The 16,359-nt window shown below is 41.6% G+C and overlaps 2 protein-coding genes across 2 annotated transcripts in view; both read right to left on the minus strand.

Moving 5' to 3' along the window:
• The window catches only part of crocc2 (ciliary rootlet coiled-coil, rootletin family member 2), a gene marked incomplete at both ends in the record, with an annotated part of 31,006 nt that extends 21,655 nt beyond the window's left edge, over positions 1-9,351 (minus strand). The window contains 3 exons of the mRNA XM_083671584.1: positions 8,098-8,213; positions 8,784-8,928; positions 9,295-9,351. Of these exons, the coding sequence (XP_083527710.1) occupies positions 8,098-8,213; positions 8,784-8,928; positions 9,295-9,351 (318 nt within the window). The remainder of the gene's footprint in view (positions 1-8,097; positions 8,214-8,783; positions 8,929-9,294) is intronic.
• An 888-nt stretch (positions 9,352-10,239) lies between these two features.
• Positions 10,240-13,570, minus strand: klhl30 (kelch-like family member 30; the record flags this gene model as incomplete). The annotated part of the gene is made up of 7 exons (XM_083671585.1): positions 10,240-10,491; positions 10,626-10,771; positions 10,971-11,159; positions 11,465-11,620; positions 12,297-12,383; positions 12,486-12,672; positions 12,797-13,570. 7 exons carry the CDS (start codon positions 13,568-13,570, stop codon positions 10,240-10,242), a joined length of 1,791 nt encoding a protein of 596 aa, XP_083527711.1.
• Positions 13,571-16,359: the final 2,789 nt, after the last annotated feature.

The following is a 16,359-nucleotide window of genomic DNA, read 5'->3' on the forward strand; positions in this document are numbered from 1 at the left end:
CTAAACACAGCTGGAGCGGATGTCCATCCCCCCAACCTCCAAACTTACTATCCTACTCCAACAACCTACCCACCCCACTCTCCCTTTCCCCTCCCATAACCCCCTGAGTGCTGGCTCTGCGAAAGAGCCCCAGCTGATTGTGAAAGCTGTTTATGTGCCACCACCGAGGGTGATTACATAATATGGGATAACAAACAGAGGTGGTGGGTGTGAGGACCCGAGTCTGGGGCAATGTACAAACATGGCTGCCATGATGCACATCTTGACTATGGGGACAGCTGCTGAGGTGACACTGAGTGGTACGTGTATGGAAGGACTATGCCCAACATACTACTGTACACACTAACAAACACACCTTTTCCTCATAGCCTCAGTGTCATACTGTACCTACTCCTCACTCAATACAAGGGCAAAGGCGATGAACACACAGAGGCACACAACCGGATGCACACACACACACGCACACACACACACACACACACACACACACACACACACACACACACACACACACACACACACACACACACACACACACACACACACTGCACAAAGCAAGAGTACAATAGAAGAGAACTGTATAAAATGAAACTTGTGTTACCATTAACAGTAGACAGAGAAAAGCTATGAGATTGAAGGCAGGTAGCAAGGCAACATTCACTACTTTCATCCAACATACAGTATTGGGCCGGGATGGGTTTTGAGCACATTTTCTCTGGAGAGAGCCAGTTATTTTTACGATTTTGTGACAGCTGACAGAGTCAGACTCTCTGGCAGTATTCCACTCGAACTGCAGCATGGATGAATGGGTTTATGCAGGCAGGAAAAACAAACTGGAACCAGAGGGGGAGAGCAAGGAGAGGGGGACAGTAACACAATCCCTGAAAACAGACCTTATCAGCTACAACCATGTTTGACAGACCCCTTCCACCCAAAACCATGGAGGATTGGAAATCTTTGTGGGACCCTGCAAATAGCTTTGTTTGGTGTTAGAAGTCTCTTGGTTTCAAGAGTTGACATTAGCAAATACATTTTTTCATTAGCAAATACATTTCAATTGTGCACATCAAGTGCCTGTGTATGTGTATGTACAGTGCCCTCCATAAGTATATATGTGTTTTGTCTTCTTTTAGCCCTATACACCAACAGTTTGAATTTGAAATCAAACAATTACTATGAGGTTAAAGTAGAGATTCTCTGCTTTAATTCAATGTTTTCTTTTTTCTGATTGGTTTCACCATATCGAAATGACATCCCTTTTTATACATAGTCCCCCTATTTCAGGGCACCAAAAGTATTGGAAACAATTATTGGCTTGACAAGAAAGAAAGCATTGGTGAGCTCAACAATTGCAAAGGGGCTGGTAGGCCAAGGAAGACTTCAACAGTGTATGACCGAAGAAATGCCACCATAATTAAGAAACAACCCAAAACAACTCTCTAAGAGGTAGGCATGAATGTGTCAGAGACTACCATCCGCAGAACACGTCACCAGCCAAACTACAGAGGCTTCACTGCAAGGCGCAAACCACTAGTTATCCTTAAAAAGGATGGTCAGGTTACAGTTTCCTAAAAGTACCTTAAAAGCCTGCAGAGGTCTGGAAACAGTCTTGTGGGCAGATAAGACAAATAGTATAATGTAACAGAATGATAGCAAATGGAACGTTTGGAGAAAAAGGGATCTGCCCAATATTCATAGCATACCACCTCATCTGTGAAACATGGTAGAGGAGGTGCTATGGTTTGGGCATGTACAAGATATGGCTAACTTGCCTTAATTGATGATGTTACTGCTGACAGCAGCAGCAGAATGTATTCTGAAGTACAGAAACATCTTGTCTGCTCAAGTACATTGGATGGCGCTTCATTATACAGTAAGACAATGATCTCAAACATACTGTCATAGCAACTAGTGAGTGCCAAAAAGCGGAAAGTTCTTGACTGGCCAAGTTAATCTTTAGATTTAAATCCAATTGAACATGCATTTAATTTCCTGATGATAAGATTTTAGGCAAAAGTACCTCAAAACAAAAAACAACTGAAGATGGCTGCAGTACAGGCCTGGCAGAGCATCACCAGAGAATACATCCAGCGCCTGGTGGGGTCAATGGGTCACGGCAGGCAGTTATTGCATGCAAAGGATTGTCGACCAAATACTAAACATGAGTACTTTATTAGATTTTTTCCAATACTTTTAGAGCCCTGAAATAGGGGCAGTATGTTTAAAAAATGTTTCTAAATGGTGAACCCAATCTGAAAAATCACTTTGACCCCATAGTAATTGTTTGATATTCAAATCCAAAATGTTGGAGTATAGAGCTAAGAAGATAAAATGCTTCCTCGTTCCAATACTTATGGATGGCAGTGTATGTGTATGTCAAAAAATTATATTTTGTTTTGTTTGTGCGAATTATAATTCAAGGTCATCCAACATTATATAGAGTACAAGTGTACTTGGCCTATATGTTTGATTGTGAACCTCATTTCTAAATTGCTTGGTTAATATACTTAGCACACAGGCCAGAAGTGCTGGTGAAGCAAAATGTGTACACAGACACAGACACAGACACAGACACAGACACACACACACACACACACACACACACACACACACACACACACACACACACACACACACACACACACACACACACACAAACCACTCACTGCCTGCCTGAGAAATGGCATGTTGGCTGCACTCCAAAATCAACACTGAGGGTTCAGAGTTCATCCCAACGTGTTCTTTAATCACCTGAGACCATCCAGCTTTGGAAACTGGGCCAAGGTTTATCCCGGTTGAGGAGCAATTTTCAGGGGTCACCAGAGATCATGGTGACTCAACAGGGAGACAGAGGAAGACTTTCAGGACGCGGGTGAGACTTGACTCCAAATGGTTCCTGTTTTACGCTCACAGTAAGGAACTCTGAGACAGCCTAGATGGAGAATGTGAGGGGTTTGGGGTTTCCCTCTCTGCCCCAAGCTCTCAGACTCTCAGGCGTACCATGGTGGGCCTGCTCTGGCTCCATGACACTCAGAGCATGGGAGAGATAGTCTATATATTGGAGCCAATCCATTGCAACACTGTAGGGTTAATTACCAAAATGTGGATATTAAAAAACTCAGAGGAGGGTATGCTCCACATCTGGCATTAAGATTCCCTAACTGAAGATGTTAAAGGGAAGAAACCCACATTACCTCAAACCGCAAAACTGTTTTAAAGTCTTCCTCATCCTCTATCAAAGTCATCTTGGTTGACAAAGCAGGATTCATGAGAGATGCAACATGACTTCAGCACCAGCAGTCATTTGACAATGTCTTGCAGAGTCTTCAGTGCTGGTCAATTTACCAGTGCTATGGGCAATTGAGTCTACAGAACTGTGGCGCGTAACGAATGCTAAGCGCTTGTCAACCTCTTGAGAAATCCCCCCAGCGCTAAACAAATACACAAACTGATCATGGTGAGGTGAATAGCTTTCCCTATACTGAATATGAAAGCTATGGCCTGAAATAAAAACCCTATACTAATAACTGATTATCAAGCAGCATCCCAAAATAACAAAGCAAGAGGCTGATAGTAATGCATGCAGATTTCACCACTGTCCTACAGTACATACATATATGAAAGCCTCATGTGGACAGTTGAGTAACCATTTTCCAAATAACTGTTTGTTACTGTAGCAAGTTATGAATCTAAGATTCAGAAACATATGGCAGATATGGAAGATTCCCAAGTGTATATGTACAGTACTATATGTTAGATACTGTACATACTGCCTGGCAGTTCAATCAAGAGCAGTTGATGACACTGTATTTTGACATGGGCCTTAAAGAAGCAGGGTGTTAGGTTGTTGGAAATCTGCCACGTCTGGCCACCACAGCGAAATTCTAAGTTCCAAACAACAACAACATCCTTCCTAATAATAATATAAACCCCCAAAATGTGTGAGTGTCAGACATTAACTGTTGTGTTTCTACATGCTTGCACGATTCGAAGATGCAGCCAACCGAGAAGAGAAAATCGGTGAGTCCACTCCCCTAGAACACCCCTGGCCACAACAATATGTTTGTATACAAACCCAGTATCAGGTAGGACACTCCATTTTAGAAACCGCTTTCACAGAACCAAAACAGAATTCTTCAGTGAAATATTTCTTTCAAGGGATCTCATTCCCTGATCAGTACTGATTAAATATAGTCATTATAACCATTTGGAAGCTTTTAAAAGCTTGAATTTGTAGATTTAGACTGTTAGGAGACATGCTAATTAGGCCAACCATTTGGAACTGGTTTTCATAACATCCTGTGATGGTGAGTGATCAAGTTAAGTGTGACAAAAACTATCAAACCAATTAGCATACAGGTTGGTATGACCTGAAGATGCTATGTATACTGCCTCAGACTGGGTGATAGATGAAAGGGTATCACACTAAAAGAGCTGATGGAAAACTCGTTCAGACCACATAGCTGGACCCAGAATATGGATGTGTTCTGCTGCCTGATATACGTACAAGTAAAAGATTCCTTAAACACAGAAGTTGTCACTGTCCTTTTATGTTCTTACAAATGTTACATACTGGGTCTTTAAAGGGGGATGACAAATTAAGTGGATCACATGCTGCAATGATATGTGATCCCTGAGGCGATGCAAGTTGAGGGAGCACTGGGTATTCAGGATAAGCGTGTAAAGGCTAAAGCTAAAGGGAAAGTCTCTGAGAGCGTAGGCCAAGCATGGGCTCTGCCTGCGTGCATAGTGCATACCGCAGTCAGTCAAGCCGGTATGTTGCTCCAGGACATTGATTAGCACTCCATGTTAAGATCGCAGCCGACTGCTGCCAAACAATCAAGGTCTGCAGGGAAAACTCTCTCTGACAGTGTGAGAGAAGAGAGGAGAGCAGCTGGCACTAGGACTGACAAGCCACAACAAGGGCCTCCCCAACAAACTTTTTCACTCTTGTTAACCTCCTCACATACAGTAGTTTCATGACCAATGTATACATGAGTGTTTGCATTCTGCATGACTAAACTAAAGGTGAGGGAACTGTGTTGTCTTAAGTACCCCCCCCCCCCCCCCTTCACCTGGCAGTGGTGAGGACATTTAATATGCTTCACTTGCTCGCTCTTTCAGTCTCTCTGGCGTCTTTTCACACCTTCCAAATATCAACCAAATAAACAAATATTCTATTTATAAGCCAAGCTAATTAAGTTTTATTTATAGCTCCAGATTTTTAAATAAGTTCCAGGGGTAAGCAGTGGGAGTTCATTAGACTTAAGCAGCAGAAAGAGGGCAGTGTTATCACAAACGGCTGCTTTGTACTCGATGAAAAATGAGCTTTTTCTTCAGGGGCCTCTGGGGAAGAGGCCACTGACTTTCTCTCCCCCCCCAACAGCCGGTCTCTCCCAAAACAGGCCAAAATTGTCTACAAATGGAATATCCTTGCTGTTACAGAACTTTGCTTTAAGCCACCGATGTAGCTGCTGTAGTCTGCTGAACCTCATGTCACCTGAGCGAAGCGGGGGTAGTGAACCAGAGCTGTAGTCCTGATTCCTGATTCCTGGCTGTAGTCCTGATTCCTTAGGGGCGTATATTTGGGCCTGATACGTTTCTGTAGTTGCTAAATGTGGGGAGCCAGTACTGGGTGACAGTTGGAACTTCGCTTATGGACCCACTCTGGTACCGTGTGTTGTGTATGACTCTAATAAGTTCCCATTGTTACTAAGCCAGTGTAGGTTTAAATGTGGGGGACCAGTACTGTGGGAGAATTGGCAGTTTGCTTGTTGGCCAACTCTGGCTTGAGTTATATGCCCAAAAAAGTAATTGTAGTTTTTATTTTTTTTGTAGTTTTTAATTTTTGTGTGGTGAGTGTGTTGTGTTGAGTCTCTGTATTGTCGCTACTGCCCTCTTACGGTATGTGCTCAAATGTTTGTTTTCCCTTATGATATTTAATGTTATAATCATATGGATCCTTATTTGAAAAGTAGGAAAATTCTGCATTCAAGACATGGATGACTGGGAAACTCTGATATTTCCAACTTGGAAACTCATTGTAGAAAGATGATACTTGGAGAGTATCAGAACCAACCAATTGGAAGCTCTGCGCAAATAACTTGCATTAATTTTAACTCTGAGTTTCTGACTTGTCATGAATGCAGCATTATCCATGGTGTGGATTCATTTAATTAGGTATCTTGCCAAAAAATAAGCACATACAGTACTGTAGTGAACCCAATTGAAATGTTGATGCATCCCACTTGGAATAAAGGAACAGAACTAGAGTCACCATACAAATGTGAAATCTTTGACAATGCAAACACATTCTGGTTACCATGCATAAGGCTGGATCTCAGCACACTCAACAGTACATCTATAAATGCGCCTGTTATGGTTGCTGTAAGGAAACCAAATATTGGCCACAATACAACCATAAGTGGGCCCGATCTGGTTGCAATACAGTTGCCAGATCTTGACCACAATTTGAGTAAAACAGGGCCAAATCTAGTTACCATAACTAAGCCAGGCTGTTGCCTCAAATAGGCCAAGCCTGAGCCATAAGTGGACTGCCTCTGATGACGGTACCTAAGCTTAACCATCACCACGAAAAGGCCACATCTTGGCCAGCATGTGGATGTGGCTGTGTGTTCCAGTTACCACTTGGAATAATGGCCAAGAAATAGTCCAGTTACGGTTACCACATCGAAGCCTTAAGCAACCAGACCTGGCCCATATCTGACTGATTTTTCAAGTGATAACTAGGCCACATCCACATACCAGCCAAGGTCTGTCCTTTTCATGGCAAAGATATGACTCAGGAATTGCAGCCAGAGTCGGCCCACATCTAGCCTGTGGGACAAAGTTGTACCTGGGCCACATCTGGATGCCGGTAGAAAACAGATGTGGGCCAGATTTGGGCCATCATTACTCTGCTGACTGGGAGGGGGTCTAATTCTGGCTGGATGGACCACAAGGAAATCCTTCATGGACCTCTCTTCTCTCACACACACACACACACACACACACACACACACACACACACACACACACGCATAAAATACATAATGGACAGTCAGCTAACTCTTCTAATTTGTACATTATAATGTTCCTTTCTCATTTCAATTAACGTGGCAAAAAGCATATACCTGGGTATGCTTTGCCAATTTACATTTAGTCATTCATGAAAGTATGTCTGTGTTCTCTTTTTCCAAAAGTTTAGCTTCAAACTGAAATAAACACACCTTGTTATAGTGCATGTGACACAACCAGTTTTAACATGCTACCTTTACTGCCCTGTTTGTTTATCCAACTCCAAAGGGCTTTCCCTTTTGGAAAGACCGGTGCAGCACTGATGTTTGCTATGAGCATATTCCATTTCAAAGCAATGTGGCACTTCTCATTCAATGGTCTAGTGTGGCTGACTCTCTTGATCTCCTGTGGGCCAAAACTGTGCCGAGACCTACCCATCCATTAACCCTAACCCTAACCCTAACCCATCCATTAAAGAACAACAATCCAAAGGAGATGTGTTAACCTCTCACATTATTAACAATGTTTGCTCATCCAGTCTCACCCACTAAATTACAGAGCAGGATTTACAAGAAATAATTCTGACTCAAAGCTGTTTCCTGGAAAGTGATGTTTGTAGTAGTTATTCAGCTGAAGTTGAAGTGCAGTACTTCACATATTGATGTATTATATGCATATTAATCTAGTGTTAACAGATGTGATGGAGAGATCTCCATTCTCCAAAATAACATACTGTAATGTTGACATGGGGTGTCCTACTTTTCCTATATATGCTGTTCAAATCTAGCATGCAGGAATTGGACTGCAGGAAGAAGGTTTCTGTTTAGTCAGAATTATCATGATTCTGGCAACAAATGTGGTTGTACTGTGGTGGTTGTGTAATTACCTGATGATTAGAGATTGATTGCCTTTGATATGATTAATACAGCATTGAGGAGCTCAACATGTTGTTGTCATGAATACAGGTATGAAGAATTGAGTTATTGTTTTTAATACCTGGTAAACAACCCTGCCTGAATGTGAGGCGGCCAATAATAAAGGATGAGATACAATAGAAAGGGATGGTCCCTGTGGTCCTACCCTGTCTGTGAGAGCTGCCTGTCTGACTAGCAGCTGGTCCCGGTCCATACGGGTCTGAGTGAGCTGTTCCTTGAGGACCCTGTTGTCCTCCAGCATACTGACATCAGAGATCTCACCTGAGATGAGGAAGAAGAACACAGAGGAAGATATGCCTATGTACAGTGTACAGTGGCTTCAGAAAGTATTCGGACCCCTTCGCTTTTTCCACATTTTGTTGTGTTATAGACTGAATTTAAAATGGATTAACAACACAATACCCTATCATGACAAAGTGAAAACATGTTTTTAGACATTTTTGCAAATTTATTAAAATTGAAATACATAAATACCTCATTTGCATAAGTATTCAGATCCTTTGCTATGACACTCTTAGAATTTGCTCAAATTCAAAAATGTCTTCAATAAGTCACTCAACAAGTTGAGTTGAGTCCATTTGAGTGCAAGGATAATAGTTCATGTGATTTCAGAATGAATATCTTTTGTTTTTATAGGGTCTCTGGTTTGCATAGGAATTTTCATTATGGGGTATTGTATGAGGATTGAGGGCAAAAAAAAAATCGATTCTAAATTGAGTCTATAGCAAAACAAAATGTGGGAAAAGTGAAGGGGTCCAAATACTTTCCGAAGCCACTGTAGATGTTAAATTATTAACTCTGACCCCTGTGAGCTGAGGGAGGTGTGCCTACCACCAGGCTGCTCTGCCAGGTTCTGAGTGATGATCTGCCGGATGCGGGTGGAGACAGGCGTGGCTGTCGAGTCCTGTCTATCCCCTCGGAGGGTCAGGGTCTCCTCTACACTGCCCTCTGGGTGGAGCAGAGACTCCTCCAGCTTCTACAACCACATCGTCCCATCACACTCACCCAATTACTTCAAAATCAATACTCAATGCTCTTCATGAAATGTCACTACTTCAAATGGGGTTGGTGTTGTGATAATAAAATTAAAATAAATATTGATGCAGTTTTAAGTGTAGAGTATATTCATTCAGTGATTTGTCATCATTCAACTTCTAAACACGTAGATAATTCACTATTTTTGTGTTGACAATTACAGAGTGTGTATTACCGATTTACAATGTTGAATGCTAGTCATGTTCTCCTATACTCCACGTAGACGTGGCATAAGTGTATCCTAGTACAAAACACAATCTGAGCTCATGCTCAAGATCAATGTAGCCAATATGAGTCTTGCACCCACCTGAATCACAGCTTCCAGTCCAGGCGATTCTACGTCTTGATCCCCTTGAGAACTCATGGGGGAAAGTAATATGTTTTACTTTAGCAGTTTTGCCGACTAGATAAGGTTGTAAAATGCACAAAACCACGAAGCAGGCTATGTTCACCGGCAAGTTTTGCCAAACGAAAGAATTACACTTTGTAAAAACATTGCTTTAGTTTGTGAAAAACGTTTTGAAAAGTTGCATGATCGTTTTATTCGTCTGAGCATTGGAGACTGTGCTGTATATCTGAACACGGATTTCCCAATTGTTTGCTGTGCACCCTGATAACTTTAGAAGAAGCTGCAAAGACAACAGAGCGAGAGGCAAGTCCCAGGAGCGGTTACCGGGGGAACCAGACGCTCCCGGGCAGTTTCCATGGAAATAGAATGCTGGCTTGGATGTTTCCATAGCAAGAGGGACGCACGGCGTTCGGTGGTTAGAGCAGCAAAGTTAGTAGCTTCTATGGATACCAATCAGTTACGATGTAGCGGGCACATTGAATTCTAATGTACACCTCAAGGGGAATATTGGGAGATTTTCCATCTCGATTAATTGTTTGAACACAAACATGGGTTGAAGAAACAGCTGAAAGAACATCATAGATAGTAAAGAAGGCTTACACATTCAGTTTCCATGCTTGTACCATCCAAAACAGTGCATTTTCTATAAAGATTTAATGATTCAACAAACACAAGCGCAAGAATACAGAGGCAAAACCTCCTCAAGAGGCAGCACCTAAAAGTATAAATAAACACATCATATGAGCAACAAAAAAATTACCAAAAACAACTGGAAATACCAAGAGATCAAGTTACTTGCTATTCTAGGGCACAAAGTCAGCCCTCATAATCTTAAGATTAACATTCCATGCATGCAGTATTCACAGTCAGGCGTCTGTGCACTATGGCCTTAAAATCAGTCTGTCATGTCATTTCGTCGATGGGGAAGGGCTCCGACCACAGGGAAGGGTCCAGGAAGATAGAACAGGATCCGCTGTAGAACCACATCCTAGGCAGAAAGCATTCCACCTTCCAGGCATTGGAGGCCCGGTTGTACACCTCCACTTCCACACCATAGTCCCCCTCCATGCCCTTCCAGTGGCCCCCCGTGACGTAGAGTTGCCCATCCAGCACCACCAGGCCCCCATTCTCATGCAGCATGTGGAGTAACTGGACCTGGACCAATCCATAGAGAAGGGAGCAGAATAATGTTATAAGGTTAAGAGAGATGAAGTGCTGCATCTGTGTGACATTTTTGATGACTTGTAATCAGCCTCAGTGCAGCCAAAAGCAATGCTTCAAAAACCCACCTTCTGCCACATATTAGCCTCAGGGTCATAAAGATAGACCTTTTTGGTGTTGTCAGCAATCAGGTAGATGCCTCCCTCCACAGAAACACAGCAAGGGGAGGATAAGTATTTGGGGAGGAAGGGAGAACAGATAATACTCCAGCAATCTGTGAAAAAAGAGTAAGGGACAACTGTAACAGCAGAAATGGTAAAAGATAGAAGTGAGCATCTGAATAAGTTCTCCATCAGAGAAACTAGACATTGTAGGTATATCAAATGCTATCATGTTATATCATATGCGTTTCTAAGGTGATGAACAAGAATTTATGGAGTGAGTATAGCACAGGTGCTGCTGGTTATTCTTACCTATGACAGGGTTGTAGCACTGTAAAGTCAGTGGGTTGTACTTCACAGCACAAGAGCCAATTACATATAGCTTCTGATTGCATGCAGTAGCAGTGAAGTTTGTCACATATTTTAGGGTGGGGCATGTTATGGCCCAGGTGTTATTGTAGGGGTCATAGTGTTCAACTTCAACATAATCCAATGTTGTGCCTATGGACAGAAGATTGTGTTATCCAGGGTAATGAAAACATGTTATTACAAAAGCATCATATTTGTCAGCTACTTTCCTACATTCTCAAATCTTTTAACAATGGCAAGTTGTTTTCACATGTAATGGACTAGACTAACCAAATGCTTACGTTACATTTAACAGGTCACGTTAGAGGTCTGTACAGAGAAGGCCAAGCCTATGTAAGGCCAAGCCACTGAAGAGCAGATGAGTCTGGAGTTCAGTGAGGGTTTTCCATTTGACTGCAGCTGAGGCTCCACATGGAAGACTTTATTTATTTTCTTACCTCCGATGACGTATATCTCTCCGTTCAGTGCTGCCGAGGTGTGGTTTGTCCTGGGCCTAAGCATTGGGGCAACCGTAACCCACTTCCCCTCTCGAGTGATGTACTTCCAGGTCTCTGTGGTTGACCAGGTGTTGGTATGGCAACCTCTAGAGCCCCCTGAGGGCGAGAACATTTTTACTACTATCAATGGTGGATTCAAGACACTGAAGACACAGAGGACATTCTACTGGTTATGTAGGGTACACCGCCAGATTTTCTTCCCCTAAAAAGTTTTTATTCTTTAATTCATGCCTATCTACATATCTACAGTGCCTTCAAAAAGTAATCAGACCCCTTCAATTTGTTCACATTCTGTTGTGTTATAGATTCAATTTAAAATGGATTAAATTAAAAGAATTTGCCATCAATCCACACACAATACCCCAGAATGACAAAGCGAAAACAGGTTTTTCGAAATTTCAGCAAATGTATTAAAATTGAAATACAGAAATACCTCATGTACATAAATATTCAGACCGACCCTTTGCTATGACAATCTTAAAATTGATTCCTATGCAAATTAGATACCCTATAAAAACAAAGATATTAATTCCAAAATGACATGAACTATTATCCTTGCAATAAGATGGACTTATTGAGTGATTTGTTGATGACATTTTTGCATTTTAGCTCATTTCAAGAGTGTCATTTTAAGAATGTCATAGCAAAGGGTCTGAATGAGGTACTTCTGTCTTTTTTTCAAGTTTCTGTCTTCCTCGTTGATTATTTTCAAGTGATGCTTTGTCTTTGTCATAGTGCAGTGAATTCTAGTATTAATTTAAACTCAACCCACCTGTGACATAGACGTCATTGTTCAAAGACACCAGAGAGTAACCCCACTTGTTGTAATTGGGAAAATCAGGGAGTTGATGCCACTGTTCTGTAGAGAGACAGAGAGAGAGATGAGGACATTATATGAATAGGATCTTTGGTGGGAGGACAAAGATAAGCACTGAAAAGTTAGTAAAAGGGAAGGCTTTACGGGTCTTTGTGTTGTAGAAGGCACAGTTCCTGGGCATCAGCCTTGGGTCTCTGTCCTCATTATCTGAGTCTTCATCATCTGAGTCATCCAGTGAGCGGCCTCCCATCACAAACAGCACTTCCTGCAGGTTGGGTTGTGGACTCTGGGAGTCACTCTGGACTACAGCTCCTGGCGTCACATCCATTATCTAGCAGAGAATATGGGTACAGTACATGACTATATCTGGCATATCGGCATTGATTTCCCATATGCAATGAATTATTTTTTCTTTAAATTATAAAAAATAAATTAGTCTATGTTGGTTGACTAACCTCTTTGTAGAGCCTCTCCACAGTCTCCTTGCAGCTGGGAGAGCCCAGTACTAGGCTGTCCTTCAGCAGGGTATCAGCGATGTAGTCTGGGCGCAGAAAAGAGAGGCGGGCCAGAGCCAGTAGCTCTGGGAGATGGCAAAGCCGCGACTCTTCACAGTGTCTGACCCAGGCCAGGGCCGCCTCCACACGCATACACTCTGACCGCGTCTGCAGCCCCTCATTGGCCAGACACGCTACCAGCCTATCCTTCTCAAGCAGGTGGAACTCCTCCTCCTTCTGCACAGCCTCAAAGTTCTCCAGGAGGAAGCCCCAGGCCTTGGCCACCACCTCAGGGCACCCATGGACCTCCCCAAACTCTAGGATCCCCAGGCAGTTGATGGCGGCAATTTGGTGCTGAAGGTATCGGCTGCAGACAGCCCGCACTGTGTGGAACTGCAGTTGGCTAGAGGTGCAGATCAGCCCCTCCACGTTGCCCTGGTTGATTGTCAGCTTGCCAGTGTAGGCAAAGTCCAACAGAGAGCTCAGGACATCTGGGTCCACATCCTGGAGCTCTACCCGGGCAGCGATGCTCTCCACAAAGTCCCCTAAGAACATGGAGCGGAAGTACATGCTGCAGAGAGCCAACACACCTCTGTGACAGGGGAAGTCCCGTCCACCAGCGCTCAGAGTCACATCCACAAGCTTGGGATGTGAACAGAGGGAGCGCATGCCCTCCAGCATGCTCTGAGAGTGGGAGGACAGGCAGAAGTCCAGGTCGTCCACATTATGCACCATGGTTTAAATGCTCTGAGACACCCCAACAGCTGAGTTCAATGTTTACCTACAAGTGGGAGAGAAGAGAATTCTCAGACAGAGCTGAATCTACAGGACGATATTCATAATTTACACTGGGTATTAGCAATGGCCTGACAGTGGGCTGCGGTAGTTCAGAACAACTTGAGCTGTGTTTGAATATACTAGCATGAAATGTCAGCGTACCAATATGGGTCAAATTAAAGAACACTTAGAACCACAGCTTGGAAAACAGGTGGTAGCCAAAGGCAGTTTATCTGTCAAGCTTACAAAAATAACTGGTTACTTAGAATTAGATTTTCTAATGTATTCACCAATGCACAATAGAGAATCATTTCCTACCCCTAGGGTGTTGTAAAACGTGTTTACAATTTTCAAATATGCCTAATAGAAAAATAAACATAATTACACATAGCAGACTTATTTAAACAAAAAAACTTCAGGAATACATTATCATGTATCATTATCATGTACAGTGCCTTCGGAAAGTATTCAGACCCCTTCACTTTTTCCACATTTTGTTGTGTTATAGACTCAATTTAAATGGATTAAATTAAAATAATTTGCCATCCATCCACACACAATACCCCAGAATGACAAAGCGAAAACAGGTTTTTAGAAATTTCAGTAAATTTATTAAAATTGAAATACAGAAATACCTCATGTACATAAGTATTCAGACCTTTTGCTATGACACTCTTAAAATTTGCTAAAATGCAAAAATGTCTTCAATAAGTCAATCAACAAGTTGAGTTGAGTCCATTTGAGTGCAAGGATAATAGTTCATGTGATTTCAGAATGAATATCTTTTGTTTTTATAGGGTCTCTGGTTTGCATAGGAATTTTCATTATGGGGTATTGTATGAGGATTGAGGGCAAAAAAAAAATCGATTCTAAATTGAGTCTATAGCAAAACAAATTGTGGGAAAAGTGAAGGGGTCCAAATACTTTCCGAAGCCACTGTAGATGTCAACAAATCACTCAATAAGTTGAATTCAGTCCATCTTAATGCAAGGATAATAGTTCATGTAATTTTGTATTTAATTACACACTGTGTAGATTAGAATGTCACTGCCAACTCAGCAAATTTCATAATTTGTTCTTGATCCTGACAAACTCCCCAGTCCCTGCCAGTGACAAACATACCCATAACTTCATGCAGCTAGACCAATTTTGTAGAGTGACTGAGATGATGTTGTCCCATCGACTGTGCTTTTTCCTCTCCACCATTCAACTTTATAGATTTTCTCCCCAGGCCTCAGCGTCACATTCCTGAGCAGTTTTGTTCCTCTCCATTTGCTCAATTTGTAATGACAACCTGATCCACACAGTTTGTAATTGATTCCTATGCAAATCAGAGACCCTATTAAAAAAATTTTTTTATTATACTAGATATTAAAGATACTATTATCCTTGCATTAAGATGGACTCAATTCTACTTACTGAGTGATTTGTTGATGACATGTTTGCATTTTAGCTCATTTTAAGAGTGTTATAGCAAAGGGTCTGAATACTTACGTACATGAGGTATTTCTGTATTTCAATTTTAACACATTTCCTGAAATTTCAAAACACCTGCTTTCGCTTTGTCATTCTGGGGTATTGTGTGTGAATTGATAGCAAATTATTTTAATTTAATCAATTTTAAATTGAGTCTATAATACAACAAAATGTCTGAATCCTTTCCGAAGGCACTGTACCTCCTTGACAATTGAATAGTGATTGAATAGTGATACAAGTGTAACTAACAGGACACAGTGCTTGTGAAGACTTAATAGATATGGAAACTATGGTTTCACAATGTTTTGTGAATGAATATGAAAAATTGCATGTTGCATTGTTGTTTGGCCCAGATCCTACACTGTATTCTATTTGATAATAATTAGGTCCATGACAATCTGTTTACTTGGGGACAAAGCTAACAGTTCGACTCAGGGTATGACGTGCTCTGTATATCATGTTCTGTAAGGCATTCATTAAATACAATGTCCTATCTTTAAAACACACTGAAATGGAGAAAAGAAATGAGAGACTTACCAGAGAGGCAAAAGAAGGCAATAATTGCTCATATTTCCGGTAAAAAACGTGGTTCAGGAGCTTGTTATAACAACATGTAGTTGGCAGTATGGCGGAAGCTTTTGCCAAGTCATTGGGACAGACTGCTTGTCTTTCAGTTGGCTATTTTTAGGACGTCCAGAGATTCGGGACTAAAGTCAGATTCCAAAACAGCATGGGTTTCAGGATCCACACCTGCTGTTAAAGGAACATACACATCCTGTTCTCAAGAGAGATGGAAGATGGTTAATGAGATACTGTAATTTAAATAATGCCTGCCAAAAGAGCACTACAATATCTCATATTAGATTACAGTGCTGCCATGATAGATACAGTCATCTCATGTTCCTATGGGGTTAAAGATGTTTTAGGCTATTACTTAGCGTTATTTAAACACTATGGTATAATGTTACACATGATGGTAATGATTGTACAAAAAAAGTTCTTAGAGTGATAATTAATGAAAAATGACATTACTCTAGTATTAACTTTATTGTAATAGTGTTCTTGCTCGAATTCCATTTATCTAGCACTACATTCATGTATGCATCCGACATTGAAACAGTTTCATTAGATCCCATCATACTATACCTAGTGCTCTCTCTTTAAAGAATAAGTGTGCTGTTAAACTATATGCAAAAAACACAAAGGTATAAACACTCAAAAAACGCACTTACAGTACAGCGTCAGGTACTTACAGTACCCCGGCATTTTAC

The sequence above is a fragment of the Argentina silus genome (genome assembly GCF_951799395.1).
Source record: "Argentina silus genome assembly, chromosome: 6".
Classification (NCBI taxonomy): domain Eukaryota; kingdom Metazoa; phylum Chordata; class Actinopteri; order Argentiniformes; family Argentinidae; genus Argentina; species Argentina silus.